Source organism: Oenanthe melanoleuca, chromosome 1A (assembly GCF_029582105.1).
Source record: "Oenanthe melanoleuca isolate GR-GAL-2019-014 chromosome 1A, OMel1.0, whole genome shotgun sequence".
Classification (NCBI taxonomy): Eukaryota; Metazoa; Chordata; class Aves; order Passeriformes; family Muscicapidae; genus Oenanthe; species Oenanthe melanoleuca.
The window spans coordinates 18,094,799-18,113,302 of record NC_079334.1 but is presented as its reverse complement, the minus strand read 5'-3'; the positions used below and the strand labels follow the sequence as shown (position 1 = coordinate 18,113,302).

Sequence of the window (18,504 nt, the reverse complement as noted above, 5' to 3'; positions counted from 1 at the left end):
TTTTTTTGAGGATTTCTGTCAATGTAAATTTTTTTGCTGTGATTCTCCTGGTCTGTAGGTCTCCTGGGAAACTAGGGAGGCTCTGCCACCCACTTTGGTGGGAAAAGGACTGACTGTCCATGACTTTAAGAAATCCCAGAGAGGTCAGTTGCAGTTCTGCCTTCGGAGGTAAATAAGATTTTGTGAGTTGTTCATGCTCTTAATTCTGAGAGCTTTGCTGGAGTTGAGGCTTGGTGCAGTGGTGGCTGCCCAGCAGATAGTCTGAGACAGACTTATATGCCTCTTCAGATAACAGATGTGATTTTAATAGGATTTCAGACTTTAAATGCTTTAGGTCTGGATCTTCCTCTTCCTTCCTAGGAACAACATGAAAGGACATTAATACCTTCTTGACATCAGTGCTGGTAATCCTTTTACCATTTCCTTTGTGTCCTACCCATGACATTACATTTGAAGATGAAAAAGAAGAAGGCAGATTCTCTTTGGAGTCAGTTTTCCCCATTCATAGACAAAGGGACAAAAGGTTGATTAGGTGATTTATGATTGTGTCAGATCGAAGAGGTTCACTTTTGGGGGCTTTTTTATTTACAGAAGAAAGTTACAGGACCTACCAGGGTTTAACATTAATTTTTCTAGTTACTATGAAAAAGTTTATCATAGACTTTATTAAATAATAAAGTTGTCTATAAACATATACCAGAGTCAGACAGAGATACAGCTCTAAATATCATCCAGGAAAGTCTTGCATGTGAAATTCTGACCTCACAGAAGTCAAAACTCCTGTGGTCAGCTGTAGGATTAGGATTTCACTGCATGTTACTGTGTTGATCAAAGGAGTTTTTGAGCTAGATTATCCTGTCAGTACTTCAAAAAGGGACTTGATCCTCTTCTGTCTGAGAGGATAACTTGTGTTTGTTTGTTAGTTTCAGCAATTCAGAAATAATATAAAATGGGAACAATTTATTGCCAAGGAGAGAGAGGAAGACTGATATTTCTTTTTGTCCTTTCTCTTTTTTTTTTTTTTTCCCAATTTCAACTCCTCTCATGAGTAATAAGGGTCCAGTCAAACTGAAATCCCCAAAGGACCATATTTTGAAAGGTCAAACAAGCCCTGCTTAGGGGATGAGCTGTGGGTGGCAAACCCTGGGCAGAGTGAGATGCGAGCAGCCCGAGCTGCAGGAAGTGTGGTGAGATGCTGTCCTTTATCAGTGATGGCATTAACAAATAACAGGCCTTGTGCTGCATTTTGGGCCAGCTTGTCTTTCAAATGTATCCTCCTGGCAAATCTGGTCATAGTCCACAGATGTGCTTGTGTGAAATCTTATTCCCAAAACACAGAACAAGGGCACCATGCCTCCAGGGAGCGAAATCTGACAGATGGTTTATGGGGATGTTGCCACACTTGTCTCAGTGGGCAGGTAAAGGCTGGGAAGGTTTTCTTCCAGAGGCAATCTGGGATCTCATGGGACTGATTCTTTTACTGCAGCCTAAGATGCTCTCATTTCTTCCATGCAAAGGATTCATTTTTTTCCTGCTTATGATGTGAGAAAGGAAAAATCTTTTTTTTCTGTTTCCTGTGGGAAGCACACAGTCCCATTCTTGGGGCACTGCTTTGTGGGCACTCAGAGGACATTTCTGTATTCTGTCCCTTCTGTATAGCTCAGTGTTAAACATGGTGTGTATGTGGTTTATTGGGCAAGGGATAAATTAATGGCTTTTTCTGTTTTATTTATATTTTCCTCTTTTTTTGGGTCACTTCAACTGCTTTTAATATCTTTTCTGAACTAAATGCAAAATTTAATTGACACATTCAATAGGTACAAATATCAGATTTGGATCAACAGTGTGATTTTAGGTGAGAGCAGGTCAGGAAAGTGCTCTAAATCCAAGTGTAGCTTTGGAGCTCCAGATGAGAAGGGCTGGCAGTTGCTGAGTCAAAAGCTCTTTGTGTACATGGAAGGATTTGTTGTAAAAACACAGAGCATCTTTAAGCGGCTCTTTTTGGAAACAAGATGGGTATCTGCAGTCCACTTGGAGCCCATGAATAAAAATAATTAAATATTATTCTGTTGCAGCATTAGGGAAATGCAGACAATTTATTGCATTTCTGAAACAAGCTGGGAGCTCAGGATCTGTAGGGGCCTTGTTTGCTAGACCCTGAGGCTGGCCAGAGCATTTAAGAATGTTTAAAAAAGGGCTAAACCTGGGCCTTGAACTGCTATAAATTGCATAGACCTGTCTTTGACCCTCCTCACAATGGTCCAAGTGGAGGATTCTGCAGAAGTCCTTGCTGGCCCTGCTCTGCTGCCTCTCATATGAATGGCTTATTAGCATTCTGCTCAGCATTTGACCCCACGGTAATTTGGTCACCACTTGGGTGTCCAGCACCATCCCATAAACGCTGCTGTTTCACTTGCAGACAAATCAATATTTATTACTGATCAGCCCACGTTTGCTCCAGACCTTCACAGAGGCCCAGTGTTGCAAGAGCTCTCCCTGGCAATCCATTAATGGTGTGCAGACAGACAGCGAGTCTGCAGAGCGCGCTGCAAACAAAATATGGGATAGATTCAGCCAGGGGGTAATTGGATTTGATCTTTTGAATAGTTTCTGGGAGGGCTGGAGACAGCATCCTGGCACGTCACATCTAGGCAGAAGACCCACCAGTAGTGTTTTTTCACCCTGGCCCTCGATGTGAGGGACTCAATGCAGTGTTTGCCCCTGAACTGTGCTAGGAGTCTGATTCCTGTTTCCACTGGAGCTGAGAGGGCTCAGCACTTTCCAGGACCCAACTTAGCTTATGCTGGTGCAAGCAGCACTAAGACTCCTTGGGATTTCCCTTTCACAGCCTGCCACTTCCACCCAACTCTGCAAGCTCAGAGCTGCTCTCATTTAGCTGCTGCTGGTGTTTGGGTAGCAGCATCAGGACTTCATGCCAGGAAGATGAGTTACTGCTCCTGTGTAGGGGAAAAGCAAGTCACCCATCTCCACACCCAGGACTGACACCACATCAGCCTGGAGTAAGCCTTCCTGCACCAAGTACGAAAGCAATCTTGAGAATAAATCATTTAATGAAAGTAAGGCAGTATGGAAAGTAAGTCAGCTATGGTTCAAACCCTGCCCAGAAAGACCTTTCTTATTCAGGCCAGCAAAGCCCTACAGACATCACTGCCAGTGCTGTCTGAAATCCAGTGCTGACTTCAACCCTCACCAATTTTCTACACAGCCTGGACCCTTCAGGTCATGGTGCATCCCTGAGAAGAGTGGTTTTCCCTCTAACACTGACAAATCCTTTGCTGTGGGGCTGCCGGCAGCTCTTTTTTCCCCCAGTGCCTAACACAAAACCACTCACCAGTGGTCTCACCCCAGGCTGGTAGTGGGCAGCCTGAAACACAAGACAGTGAAGCCAGGAGATAAACCCAGATAGAAAATGGGCAGGGCATGGTGTAAATAGTGACCCCTCTTTATGGAACACACTTTTCCTATTCCCCCCTGTGATTAGTTTTAAGTGAAGGGGTTGGAAGCGCAGGAAACTTTCTAACAGCGAGGGGAGAGAGAGTTTCTGGAGCAACTAAGAGAACCAGCGGCACATCCAGCAGCAGGGAAGCGCATCTGGGGACCTTCCTGGGTCTGCTGCTGCCATCTAGTGACTTGCCCAGGTCTGGTGTTCAGGGCCGAGAGGAGAGGAGCGGGTCCCTGCATCCCGGGGAGCTCCGGCATCCCGAGCGGGGGCTCGCAGCACGGAGCAGGCTGGCCATGGGACAGCTCCAGGGCATCGGGCACTCCGTCCCTGCGGGGGCTGAGCAGCCCCAAGGCAGCCCAGCCGAGATGCTGCTCCTGCTGAACAGCCCTGGAGACAGAAATCCTCTTATCCTCTAGGCGGTCCGTCAGGTCTGGGGGGGAGCCCCGTCACCAAGACGCTGCAGGGAACTCATTCAGCAGCTGCTGGCCGAGGATTAGGTTCACTTGGCACAAGCCCCAAAATCAAATATGAAGGTATGGCCGAGCAGCAGGGCTCCCAGCCGAGCAGAGCCACAGAGGGGAATCAGCTGTCCAAGCACTGGCTGAGCAAGCAACACCCATTTGTACAAGAAAGTCTCCCAGTGAATTGCAAACTCTTTACTGATAAAGGCTGCCACTGTTCAGCCTTGGTATTGAATTGCCATGAAGACACTTCACTTACTCTTTTTTCTAAATCTCAACACATCACATCTGGAAATCCCTGTGGTTCTTTGTCCTTCACCTTATGTCCTCCTGCAATGGGAGGGTCACATGGGCATTACACTCTGTGGTCAGCGTGGTCCCCTCTGACATGCTGGCTGTGCCTGAGACAGGGTGTGCAGAATATGAATTACAAGGCAATAGAGAACCAGACCAAAAAACTGAATCGAGTTAATGCATTATTGTGTAATGTCTGTAGTGATACAGACACATACTAGTGCTAGTCTGAGGTATTAAGGATGCCATTTATTCTTTTGTTTCAGAATCCTAGCTCAAGTGGGGCCACCAAGTAGGTGTTAGAAAGCGTGTTGCAGAGAGTCCAAAAATTCTTTATCCTTGTTGTGGGGTTTCTTGATGTTCCTTTGAAAGGGATGATTCTGGCTTATTGTGAAAATTTTCTGCATTTTGATAAGCCAAGGGACCAGAAGTAACATACAGAAAATCATAAACAGTACAAGCCAGCTCTGCACCAATGGTCAGATTCTCTTGATCCTCTGTATTCTTCCAATAGTGTAAAACAATCACAAATTCAAGAGAACTTGCTTGCTTTGTTCTTGTTTCCTACCACAGGGAAAAGGATTGAAAGAATTTAGCCCCTTGCCTATGTTTCCTTATATATATGATGAAAAGATGAAAATTTTAGAAGAAGGACCAAAATCAAGTAACAAAGAAGAATACCAGTCTCTATTTCTTTTCTGTTTTGCAGTGCCATGGTTCCCAAGAAGTATCCAGGAGCTGGACAGATTTGCCAATCAGATCCTAAGCTATGGAGCAGAATTGGATGCTGATCATCCTGTAAGAATTATATTTAGCATTTTTTTCTAGTTATTGGCACTGATGTTTTTCTCATTTAAATTTGCTTTCCTTTAGTACAGATCTAGTAGACTAAATCTCACATGGTACAGGACAAGAAGGCTACCACCTTTCTAGGGTTATATTCAGCCCTGGTTTTGGAGTAAATCAAACCAAAGGTTGCTATAATTGAGCAAATGCCAGGAGACCTTAACAGTTGTAGTGGTTTTCAGAGCACAGGGCCACCACAAGGACAAATTTAGTCAGGATGCTCTGATGTAGTGATTTCAGGCTCACTTTGTGTATCACTAAAAAGAAGCAACATATCATAGCCTAGAGAAAGAAAGACTTTTTTCATCCTTGATTACATTCACATGATTAAGTTCAGTGTATTGTTATGTGGGTGCTAAATCTGACATGGTACTTTTATGGTGAGACACGACAAAAGAAAAGGTTTTTGGTTCAAAAAGTTTGTGGTTTAAATGGTAGCATCACAAAGTCTTGTTCATTGACTTAGCTGATAAAAATATTTGTTTTGTGGTTTTTCAGTTTTGTTCAGATACAAGAATATTTTCTGCCTCTGTTCCCTCTCCAAGCAAAACAACAACTTACTTTCATTTGTCAAAACACACTGAGTTCCATGCAGTGCACCAGAAATTGCTGCTATTAGTTTAATTGAGATAGGGTGATTATAAATAAATTACATGCAGTGCACCAAAAATTGCTGCTATTAGTTTAATTGAGATGGGGTGATTAGTCATTCACTACCTATTGCTTAATTTGAGATGTGTTATGTACCATGTACAATGATTCATGATGTTCACTGTGGTCATATGAAAGGCAGAATGAAAGGAGGTGCACTGAGCCAATGGCCCCCTTGTGTGTCATGCAGGAATAGACCAAGAATGTGTTTGAAAAAAGAAAAAAAAAAAATAAAATATATATATATATATATATATATATATATATATAAAGGAATGAAGCATCTCTCCTCCAGTTCCTAGAATTAGTTAGTGAGCACTTGTGCCTTAGAAAAGAAAGCCAGCTGCTGGGCTAAGTAGGCGTGACAGTCCATAGAATGCAGAGAAAGAGAAATTAAAGGAGTCCATGTTTTCAGTAGCTAAGTGATGCATGGAATTTAATCACAATGACCTCCATGACACGTTAATCTTGGACAGTGTGTTTTTTGGGCCATTGGCTCCCTCTTTTTGATTCATACTCTTGAATTTACACTCCACTTCAGCTGCCTCCTGTACTTGGTTGTGTTCTGCTGCCCCTCAGTCCAGTTGTGCCATTCACCACTAAGAGATGCTTTTATGGATTGCTGCAGTGCCCAGGGAGCTGGTCCTATTTGTCCTGCAGAGGGACATCCTAGCTTGGAAGGAGGATGTGTCTGCACTCCAGGTGGTGAAGGCACTCCTGCTCCTAAGGATCTTTCAGTCTAAACAGCAGGCACACCAGGCTAGGAAAATGGCTATCCCAGATGAAGATTTAGAGGTTTTATTGCTAATTAGCTGCAAAGGTCAAGCTCCCAACCACAAGGTCTGTTAGACAATTTCTGTAATCATTAATTGCCTTCAAACGGTTGAATTTGTACTACAAATATTTTGGGCTGCCAAATGGCCACTAATCCTCTAGCAGTTTGAAAATGAGAACTTTTAAGTGTGGTTGATTCTGAAAATCTGCCCAAAAGGTCTAATGGAGTTGATGAATGTATTTCTAATGTGTTTTGATTCTGCTCTTCTAGAGCAGCCCAGCTGTGCCAGGGACAGCAACAAACTTCAAGGGAAACCAGAAGGGCATGGTTATCCAAGTCCTGAAAATTCTGGGTTGCTCTTGCCAGGAGCACCTCGTTGTTGCTGTAAAGGAGCAAGTTTCCATATCTTATAGGAAGTGGAAATAAAAGACTTGGGCAGTGGAGGGGTGGTGAGAGGCTGTGGCTGGATGGCTCTGCAGTGCCCTGGGTGAGTGGAGCCTGGCAGAACAGAGCTTTCCCACCGACTTTGCTGCACTCCTTGGATGCACCAGCCATGCCTGAGGGTGCTCACTGGCAGGAAGGCTCTGCGTGTTTGGCACTTACACATGGGCTGGCCATGGCTGTTTCTCCTCAGGGGTTCAAAGATCCCGTGTACCGGGCGCGGAGGAAGGAGTTTGCGGATATCGCCTACAACTACAGGCAGTGAGTACCCACTGCATGGGCTCAGAGCAAGCCCTCTTCTCCTGCCCTCTCCTAGAGTGCTCATCCTGCTGGCTACCCCTGCCTTTCCACAAGCATCCTCCTGCTTTTGGCTTTTCTCTGCCATGTGTTTAATTCCTCCTGTCCGTGCATTTATCCCCAAATTGCAGCAAAACAAAAGTAAATTGTTCCAGGCACATGTTCAGAAAAGACATCATATCCCTTCTCTCCCCACAATACCCCTCTTTCCCACTTTGTTGTCTAATTGAGCAGCAGACTGTTGTTACTACAAAGACCTGAGCATTGAATAAATCTGGTATTCCTCATTAAACCAGGGCTGGGGGAGGAGTGCCTATCATTAACATTAAAGCAGGATCTGCATACACTATTAAAATAATGAATAACTTATGGTTCTGATGCTAATCCAGTGTCTGTTACCCTACTTTTATCATGTCTAATCCAGCTGCAATCAGCAATTTGGGCTTTCATTTCCCAAGAAAAATAAACTAATAGAGATGATAAATTCAGTTAGAATAGGCTTATTTGATTGCTTTCAATGTTCAGATCTGGAGGAGAAAAAATTCTGTTCCCAGAGACACTCACATGTATAGATCAGTACTGCTGGGCCTGATTCTTGCTGGGACTGGTAAAAACTGTGTTTGAAAAGAAAATAATTAACATATATTGTAAATTTTGGGATACACTTCGCAAAGAATCTAAAGATAGCCCCTGAGCCAAAGAGCTAATAAGAGACAAAATTGGGCTGGTTGATGGAAAGTACAAAATGTCAGATGAAAAAAGTCAGAAACACAGTTTATAGCTAGAAAATTTGTATAAGATTTTGTATCCAGATGTGAACAGATCTAATGTCCGTTTAGATACCCCACAGAAGATACAGAGAAGTGGGCAGGAGGAGAGGCACAACCAAAGTTATTTGGCTTCCCTGAAAAGGCAAGTTGTGAAGGTGCTACACAGCTGCAACAGTGAGATGGGTCCATGGTTGCTTGCCTTATAGTCTTCATAACATTAATTTAATCCTTTTCTGTGCCTCATCTATTGTATCTGTTCTTTTTTGTGCTGTCTGCCTCTACTTTGGTTTTTTTGCCTCGTCTCGTGATAGATTTACCTATTATTTTTGTTGAATGCTCAATTTCCCTGATTTCTTTTTTCTTTGCTTTCAGCTTGCCTCTTCCCTCTGCCTTACTTTGCTTCTGGCCCCACTGATCCCTAGATGTATTTTTTTTAATTGAAATTTGAAAGGTTTTTAAGCCATGGCTTCCCCCTGTAGCCCTGGAAGGTGGTTGAGGATTATTTAAGAGCTCCATAGAAACAAAAATCCCCCAGCAATCCTCATAATTCAACATGATGTATAAAGCTCCACAGATCAAGGAGAGCTGATACAGAGAGACAGAAAGTGATGGTTCTCCACAAGAGCTGCCCTGAGGCTCAAGAAAAAAAAATGGGGGAGTGGGAGATGGTGGGGTGTCATCAAGAGTTTAACAATGGGTCTCTGGGGCTTGGAAAGCTTCAGCATTATTGAACAGTGTTGTTAACCCTATTAAATTACTTAAACCCCTTTGATTTTTAAAGCTGCTGGATTCACCTATGGCCTTAACATTATTGCTAAGGAATTGGTTGTTCACAGGAGGCCAAACTGCATTGCTTGTGATGTGTAGCTCCTGGTAGCTTCAACATGAGCTAAGCACGTGGAGGCCTGAGGGTGGGATTTAACTCATAATTACTTCTTATAATTGTAAAAAGTCGAACTGACTGCAGTCTGCATCTGTTATGGCACAGAGCACAGATTAGAATTTCTCTGCCACTGCAACAGAGTTTTATGGAGCTGATTTTTTTTTACAAAAACAATTAACACAATGCTCGCTCGAGTAAGAAGTAAAGCAGTTCCTTCACATCTAGAAGGAAAAATAAATTGAAACCAACTGCCAGCAAATATTCTTAGAACAACACCTTTAAAAGACAAATAAGCCCTGGTCTATTTTTAACACAGTAATGCAAGGAGCTGTCTAAAGGCCAGTATCTCAAGGTCAGTAGAGTCTTTTCCAGCCAGCGCCTAGGGACAAGTGAGGCTCCTGTTGCACCTGCACATCAGCCTAAAAACATCTCTCCTCCTGCACCAGCAGCTCCTGGCCAGACCTAGTAAAGCTGCAACATGAACCAGAATAAGAAAACTGCTTTGAGAATGGCAAGTGGGAAAGGACAAAGGGATGGCATAGGATGTTTTCTGTGGCTGCTGTTGAGGGTATCCATTTTCTTTCTAGTGGCCAACCCATTCCTCGTGTCACCTACACAGAAGAAGAAAAGAAAACTTGGGGCACTGTCTTCAGAGAGCTGAAGAGTCTGTATCCAACTCATGCTTGCTATGAACACAACCACGTGTTCCCACTGCTGGAGAAGTACTGTGGCTACAGGGAGGACAATATCCCCCAGCTTGAAGATGTTTCAAATTTCTTGCAGAGTAAGTTTGAAGCACCTAAAAGAACCAAATTAAATGAAAGGCCTCAGCTATCAGTGGGCGTGGTGCTTCCAGAGAAGGAAACACAATCCCTGATTTATCAAAGGCTCCCTGTGTTGTTTGGGTACATGACTTAGCCTGTGTCCCAGGTCCTTCTCTAATGCTTCTGGGGTACAGTGGGACAGCTGCTCAGATATGTGCTGGTGGTATACCTGGGCAGAAACTTGCCTGCAATTAAACTCTATTTAAAATCACGTGCTGGTTTGGCTTCAATGCAAAACCAGCACACAAAAGGAGATTAAAAAAAGCCAAAACAACCGTCAACAAACTTTTCAGCTGTGAGGAGTCTGGCTAAGGCCCAAGCAAGCCCATCAGCTGTTTCTAAGATGCTGCCTCTCTGTGCCTCCAGGCTGCACTGGGTTCCGGCTGCGCCCCGTCGCAGGCTTGCTCTCCTCCCGGGATTTCCTGGCTGGGCTGGCGTTCCGCGTCTTCCACTCCACGCAGTACATCCGCCACTCCTCCAAGCCCATGTACACCCCGGAGCCGTGAGTGCTGGGCACGCCAGGGCTGCACACTGCAGCAGGCCAGGCCAGTGGGGACTGCAGGGGCTCTGAGCACTCCTGGGAGCACGGCCAAGGGACTGCTCTCTTCTGAAGACATTTACTGAGCACTTCTAGCCTGTGTAACAATCTGCATCCACTCCTGCAAGTTCTCCTGGGGCAGATGAGACAGTTTTGCTACTGAAGGCCTGCTCCTGGGGTGGCTGGGATGCAGGAGAGCAGTGTACATTTAGCTAAGCTATTGGGACCTAAGTAGTGCAGCAAGGACTCAACCTGTTGCAAGTAAGCTTCTGGCAGTAAGATAGGAGAAGCCCAGACCATTGAACGCATCTCTTTTTCATTTTGGAGTGCTTCTCTCTGTCCCTGTCCATTGTCCTTTCCCACTTGCCATTTTAAATACAGATTTCTTATTCTGCTTCATATTGTTGCAATTATTCCTTGGTTTGGTTTTTTTTGGTTTTTTTTTGTTTTTTTGGTTTTTTTGGTTTTTTTGTTTTTTTTTTTTTTTTTTTTGCTTCCTACTTCCACAAACTCTTTTCCCTTTCTTTTTTTCTTTTTTTTTTTTTTCTATTTTTGATTCTTCTGATTTTTCTTCCTGCTTTTATTTATCCTATTGTGCCAGGCTGAAATGTCTTCCACAGACCTGGCCTTTTTTGGACATCTTCTCCCCTTCCCCTTTCCATCTCACCAAATCACTTCTCTGAATTTGAAGAATCTAAGAGAGTCCCTGCTGCTGAGGGATGTATGATGCAGAAGCACAGAAAACTCTGGGGTTTGCAAGCATTTCCATCACACAAATAATTTCAGAAAATGTTTTTGTGTGAGTGATATCTGCTGGTAGGAGCAAATGCACTGTGCTCTTGACTGTGTGCTGGCTCTAGGGCTTTCTCCCAGCATTGCTGGACTTTTCCTGAATCACAGTAATTCAGATGTCATGTTTTCCTGCAGTGATATTTGTCATGAGCTGCTAGGACATGTCCCTCTTTTTGCTGATCCCAGTTTTGCTCAGTTTTCCCAGGTAAGTTACTCGGTGGTTATATTATTTATATAATTAAACACACATTCATAATTCACAGGATGATCCAAGAGCTGGGAAGGCTGGTGCAGATTCACATTTAAGCATGCTGTGTAAGAGTGGCTGAGATGGTTTATTTATTGCTTGAAATCTGGACACAATTCACGTAGGTGAAATCATAAAGTCCAGCTCCAAACATGATCTTGTGTGAGCTGCTTTTTGACAGGCCCTGTGAAGCCATCATCAAGCCATCATCTTAAAACCTTCCTGCAGATGTTGATCCTTCTGAGTGAAGTCACATAGCTCATGAGTCAGATGGATAATTACCTCACCATGATGTTCAATATTAGGGAAAGTGGAGATTTTGTTTTGTTTTCTATTGAAGTGATATTGGAGGCTGAGTAAAGTGAGGAACTGTCTCAGCTGTAAGCATGGGAGAAGGCTGGAGAGGAGATTTCTTTTTGTTAGTGTTAATGTCTCTGGAAAAGAAGCCAAACCCTGGTGAAGCAGTAAGCTTTTGTCTGCATACTACCATAAAACATGGAAATACACAAAGAGAGAAAGGCATACAGACAGAAAGACTGACAGAGAGAAAAAAAGAGGGAAGGGGAAGAGGGAAAGAGAATGAAAGAGAAGGAAAGGGAAGGGAAGGGAGGAAGGGAAGGAAGGGATTCCAGGAAGGAAGGATTCCAGGAAGGAAGGAAAGATTCCAGGAAGGAAGGATTCCAGGAAGGAAGGAAGAAAGGAAGGGAGGAAAAGAAAAGAAAAGAAAAGAAAAGAAAAGAAAAGAAAAGAAAAGAAAAGAAAAGAAAAGAAAAGAAAAGAAAAGAAAAGAAAAGAAAAGAAAAGAAAAGAAAAGAAAAGAAAAGAAAAGAAAAGAAAAGAAGACTCCATGTAGCCTCTCAAAATACAGATGTCAGTTTGATCTAGTTAGTAAGTTCCCAGTAGTGCCTTCAGGATTTGCCCTTTCCCAGAACTGTGTGTCCTTCCAGACAAGCCCTACTGTACCTAGGCTCACTAGGATTTGACATGGTGATAAGCTGCTCTAATGCCTTTTCTGTGTCTGGGGAAGCCCTTTGATTTTTTCACTGTGCAGTCCTCACTAGAGCAAATCAAGAAAGGAACCTGTTTATATGTAGTCTTGTGTTTCTGTCTTTTGAATCCTGTTGCATGCCTCCTGGGAAAAAAATCTCTATTAGCTCCCAAGGTATGAATAATCTCTTTCAAATCATGCCTTGTCATTCAGAAAAAATAGCTCATTCAAGGCTCCAGAAAAACTCCTTTAATCAGGACTCATCAAAACAAAGAGAAATATATAAGGTGTGTAGGTGTGATTGATTTTCCTCCTTTTGACCCTATCATTCTCTCAGATGTTCATTGTAGACTTGATCAAAAGCCTGTCAAAGCAAGAGGAAAATTTTATTCAACCTCAGTGGGCTTTGTACCAGGCACAAAGGATCATGCCTTGTGAATGACATTTGGACAAGACCCTTTGTTCATTTTTGGAGAGGTTTCTGGTTTAAAATTGATCTTGCATGATAGGAACATGTCCTGTAAACATTTGTGTGTGGTAGTAAGCAATGGTAACATTTAAAATGTGAGCAATTACATAAGATGGGGCAGGAAGAATGTTTGCAATAAACAGCTTGAAGAATAATGGTTTATTGTTACAGGAAATTGGACTGGCATCTCTGGGAGCTCCAGATGATTTCATCGAGAAACTTGCTACGGTAATTTAATAAATGAGGGCTCAGTTTTCCAAAGCGCCCTGTGTTGTCTTAATTCTGCTGCCACTGAAGTCACTGATAGAACTCCCAGAGAGCTGAATGGGATCAGAGTGAAGAGCATGATTGGAAAGCCCCACCCTGAAACAGTTGCACTAAAGGAAAACAGCTTTGGCACCCCTTACTCAAAGTGACAGCTGTGATTAAACACAGAAGCCCCAACTAGATTTCCCCCAGCACAAACATATTGGGCAAGAAAAGATTATATCTTACTACATCCCCACAGGAAATTTAAAGAGGCAGCTTCTGTAGTTTTTTTACCTTCAAGCATCTCTTCCACTTTGCCAGGCTGGCAATATCCTCTCTAGTCAACACAGATCACCTGGATGCTACTCTGAGACCACTGAGATCTCTCAGAGCCACAAACTCTGAATAAAACCGGGGGTATTCCTCTGAGATTAGTGTCTCCAGTGCCAAATGGGGGCCACCTTGGCAAAGAATTCCACCAGCTTTGACTCTGGGGTATTTTTTTCTGAGCCAGGGCAGATATCCCTTTGGGTTGGCCAGCCAAAATTATGGCTTTATTGCTATAATTTCTTTGTGTCTGCTGACAAAGATAAGCACAGTAAAACACAACTTTGTTTGTCATAGAACCGAACTGATTCTCAGGCACACAGAATCTAGTGCTGTGCTTCTCCCAGGAGAAGAATTGCAGTCTGATGGGACATTATTTGCATTTATACACTTGATTTTGACACATGGCAACATTTTACATAGAAATGAATACTCCAAATGCATTCAAATAAATGGTGTACACATATTGCTTTTTATCAAGGAATCATAAGATTCTGTCTCATTTTCATTCCAGGTTTATTGGTTTACAGTTGAGTTTGGACTTTGTAAGGAAGGAGATTCTCTCAAGGCATATGGTGCAGGACTGCTGTCTTCATTTGGGGAGCTGCAGGTGTGTTCTAAAAATATTTCAAACATGTTTATAATTATTCAAATTTCTTTTTTGAATGTCTTCAGATCTTTGGTTTTGCTTCATACTTTGTGCATAGAAGTTGCATGAAATTAGTACTTTATTGTAGAGATCTGACAAATGTGTAGGTGTGTATGGATACACAGGGAACTCATACCTCCTTCTTTCCCAGTAAGTGACTGTATCACTTTATTACTTACCACAGGAGCAACTCTTCCCTGTCCGGAGTGGAGTGGCTCTTTATTTGTTTCACAGCACATTCAAGCACCCTTACACTGACATAAATTTCTTACCTTTTTGTTCATAGTATTGTTTATCAAGTAAGCCTGAGATTCAGCCTCTTGTCCTGGAGAAGACTTCTGTGCAGAAGTACCCTGTTACTGAGTTCCAGCCTATCTACTATGTTGCTGAAAGTTTTAAAGATGCAAAAGAAAAGCTAAGGTACTCCAGTCATTCCAGAGAAGAGCCCATTCTTGCCTGCTGCAAAGACAGTGGATCTCATTGCCATAATGGGCCCTGGGTTCACAATTATGTTTTGAGAGGCATTAGAAAAATTTGTGCAATGCTTAAAGATAATAAACATTTTTTATCCTCAGAATCTTGGGCAAAAATGAGTAGTAACAGGAATATACCTTATATATGAAGCCAAGAATTTGTGCTTAGTGTTACTAAGAGTTTCATCTGTCTAACCAAAATTCAACCACAAAAAAATTATCTGTTCAATTGCAATGATGCCAACATTTAAGGTCAAATCTGACTAACTAATGCAAACCAAGTAACTTTATAATTACTAGAATTAACAGTCCTTGTGAAAAAAAAAAATCTTGTAGCATCTACTCCTTTTCCCCTGAAGTTATGGATAGGTTCAGTTCTGGAACAGGAATGGCTCAGCCTGTGTTGGGGTTCAGCTTGGTTTTCACCTTGACAGTGTTTCCATTCCTGTTAAAACACCAACATACCACCATATTTCTGGATGTTAGTCAAGCCACTGGGGGTTCACCTTGGCTCACACTCAACATATTTTTCACTTGGAGATGCCACACAGGGATTTGTCCCAGACCTTCAGTCCCTTATCTTTCTACTGTTCACAGATAAACTGTGTTACATCCCAAGGCATTTTGCTACCTGAGGCTACCCAATTCTGGGGTCTTCCTAGCTCTCACCTGCTGCTTCCTTAGTTACCATAACTCTGTGGCTTCTGCTTGTGCCCTTTTCCCTGGGGAAATACCTGGGAAAGATTGCCTTCTCTTCCAGGCTGTGCTATTAATATCCTGCACACAGCTTCTGTTTTCTCTGTGTACATCTCTAACTGAATAGCAAGCTCCTTGAGGAAGCGGAAGATGCTGCCTTACTTAGCTGCAACAAAATATCTTGGAGCTTATTTATTTAATTGACTAAATTGAAAAAGTGGTTAAATTGAACTAGAAGTCCTGGAGGTTGGTCCAGTGCTTGTGTTAGTGGCTTGCACCAGGACATGAGAATACCTTTCTGAAAAATTATTCTGAGATTGACCTGAAAGATCTCAGCTTAAGGGATTCATCTTCTAACTGGGATCTTACCTTCAGCTGAGATTTGGGAAAGCCCTCTTCTAATGTGATCTCTCCTATTAGAAAAACTAGACCAGTGCTGCTAAATTCATCATTGTCAACATAGTATTTTTTCACTGTCACACCTTGTGGCCTGTTCATACTGAATTCTGTTTGAGACAATGTCCTTAGCTGATAATAATTAGGTTTAAACTGAAGAAGCATTGTGAGGGTGGCATCCAGCATATTCCACTGCTCTGGGCATATGGGATTTACCCTGCTGAGTCACAGTCTGTGTAGTGGGGCTCCATAATCAACTCCTGCGTGCTTCCCTTCCTCTTTCAGCAATAACTTCAGTAATCCAAAGCAGATATATAAGCCAATATCCTGCTGGGGTCTACAAGGAGCCTGGAACAATAGCTCTGACCATCTCATCCCATTCAGAGCCCTTCTTTCCACAATTCTGTGGTTATGCAAATTAATATTTTCCCAAGACACCAAAATCTTAATGCTTCTGACATGGAATTAACTACTTTGCAACAGAGAAGGCTGCTTCACTCCATTAACTATCATCTAGCTCTTACATTACCTGGAGGCTACAGGTAATTTAAGAGCTAGGCCACACCAGAAATTAGGTCTCTGCTTGCTCCTTGGCATACCAGGATGGCATAGACCCTTGACCTTAATTCACCAGTAGCTCAGACTTAGATTAAAATTCCTACATTTTGTACTAATGAAAGGAATATGAGGCTAGGCAGATCCCAGTTGCTTCATAGTTGGCCTATACCAGGAGCAGTGCTGCCATGCCAATTGCTTAGTTACTCCTGTTCAGGAAAAAACAGAGGTGATAAGGACAAATGCAGCTTCAAGTGTGCTGCAGAACATTGTAGGTCTCAGATTAGTCAGTAGGAACTTCAGTTACTTCTACCCATAGATTTTCTTATCCCCACAATTAGCATACACCAAGAAAATAGTTAGTGAAAAAAAATCTTTTCAACTGTACATTTGTTATGTTTTTTGCCCTCAGGAAATTTGCTCAAACAATCCCTCGTCCTTTCTCTGTTCGGTATAATCCCTACACACAGAGGATTGAAGTCCTGGACAACACAAAGCAGCTGAAGAACTTAGCTGACACCATCAACAGTAAGAAATGGCAGATTTGTTACCTTGAATTCCTCAAAACTTGGGTCAGAAATAGGAACCACAAGGCGGATTCCATCTGGTTGCATTTAATGCTCTGAGCCTATCCAAGATAAGGCAGCACATAACTTCCTTCTCATGAAAAAAGTTACTTCCCAATTCTAGCCAAGTTTCAACAAGCATTTCCACTTGACTGTAACTTGTTAAACCTGAAAAACCCAGTTTTGGGGGAGATGCTGGGAATGTCAGATGGCCTTGAGGTGGATCCTGTTTTCAGTAAGGAAGAGAAGGAGAACCATGGCTTTGATCACATTTCCCCCCTCACACTGGCTCCAGTAATAAATGTGTCCAGCACTTCCCTGCTCACCTTATTCTTGAAGACAATGGATATAAAAGGTTAAAAACATACAGGAGTGTTAGCAATGGGCTAGATCTTGAATTAACTGCTCTGATTATTTCCTTTGCAGGTGAGATTGGGATCCTTTGCAATGCCCTCCAGAAGATCTAATGAAGATTTCCTGTAACTTGCTAGTGACTAGGAGCTATCATGTGCAAGTGCCAGTTTTGATCTAGCCTCACTCTATTACCTTCCAGTGTACTGCATCAATACTTATGTTATATATCTTAATTATTAGAGATTAGCATATAAACAGACATCTATAGATGACCCTCAACTCTTCTGGCCTTCAGAAACTAATCCATTTTTTCTCACTAATGTATAAAAATTACCTTATTCCCTGGAATCTGGAGAAAGTCTGTATACATTTTGTGCCAAAGGTTAGCAGAAGGAGATATTCACCATGCAGAGCTACAATCTGCTGCACCTGTGAGGTTTGGGACCAGGGATGGGATGTCAGTGATGAACATCTTGCCTTCTCTCACAGCCACTTTCCTCTCAGTGTTTCCCAGTTGTCCAAGGTTCCCATGGAGTCTGAAACTCTACACCTTGCAGGGTATACAGGGAGATTTTTCAGGGTACAAGGGAAGATTTCTCTTTAGAGGCATACTCAGCTATCACAGTAGCTGGCTGATGTGGGAAGGCTACAGTTTTTTTGTGTGTTCTCTCTGAGAGGTGTCTCTTAACTTTCTGGTCTCACAACCTAGAAGGTGGCTACCAGCACCTTGGAAATGGAGAGGAAGTGCCTGTTACAATGCAGCTGAAGACATCAGAGCCTTCCAACTCCTAACTCACTCTATCTGTGGCTAGAGTCCCCACCAAAGCCATGGAAGACCTGTCAGCTGTGTCACAGTCTAACTGCATTCAAACCCAAGCATGTTATCTTTCAAGACAGGTCCTAAGCAACAACACCTTTTTGTATCTCCACTGCTCATCTGAGCTTTAATCTCCCTTTTTTTGGTGAAAGCAGTTTTATTTTTCCTGGAGTTTATGTCAACTGAGTCAGCAAATGGAACCAAAGGTGACTTCAGCTTAACTCAATGGCTGAGCTTGAGAGAGGAGTTTTGCTGTTCAGGAAGCTGTTTCTGTATTTATCCAATAAATTTCACTCAAATCAGCTAAATGCCCTCTTGGACTGGTCCACATTGTATAATGCCTCCTTGCAGCTCCTGGTTGAAGGAGGGAACTCAGCATTGGAACATTGGAGCAGAATGGAGCAAAGCAAAGCAGAACATCATTTCCAGCTTGAAATCATTTTGCATCATGACACCAATGTGGCTCAGGGGTCACATTTCTGTTAGAAGATTAAAAGATGGAGAGGGATTTGAAAGCCCATGAGTCTCATACCTGTGATAGTACTAATTTTGTATTTATAGTTTGAAAATCAATACTGCTTTAATGTAAGAATCATCCTTTAGGAAGACAGAAAATACAGTTCTTTTCATTATATATATGGAGGGTAATAACATTAATCTAAGGATACCAGCTGGAACCCTTT

At 42.6% G+C, this 18,504-nt stretch overlaps 1 protein-coding gene across 1 annotated transcript in view; it reads left to right on the top strand.

The window, feature by feature from the left end:
• PAH (phenylalanine hydroxylase) overlaps positions 1–18,123 on the top strand; it is a 31,446-nt gene extending 13,323 nt beyond the window's left edge. The window contains exons 4-13 of the mRNA XM_056481994.1: positions 4,928–5,016; positions 7,125–7,192; positions 9,469–9,665; positions 10,072–10,207; positions 11,171–11,240; positions 12,911–12,967; positions 13,830–13,925; positions 14,251–14,384; positions 16,497–16,612; positions 17,077–18,123. Of these exons, the coding sequence (XP_056337969.1) occupies positions 4,928–5,016; positions 7,125–7,192; positions 9,469–9,665; positions 10,072–10,207; positions 11,171–11,240; positions 12,911–12,967; positions 13,830–13,925; positions 14,251–14,384; positions 16,497–16,612; positions 17,077–17,117 (1,004 nt within the window). The 3' untranslated portion in view covers positions 17,118–18,123. The remainder of the gene's footprint in view (positions 1–4,927; positions 5,017–7,124; positions 7,193–9,468; positions 9,666–10,071; positions 10,208–11,170; positions 11,241–12,910; positions 12,968–13,829; positions 13,926–14,250; positions 14,385–16,496; positions 16,613–17,076) is intronic.
• The last annotated feature ends 381 nt before the right edge of the window (positions 18,124–18,504 follow it).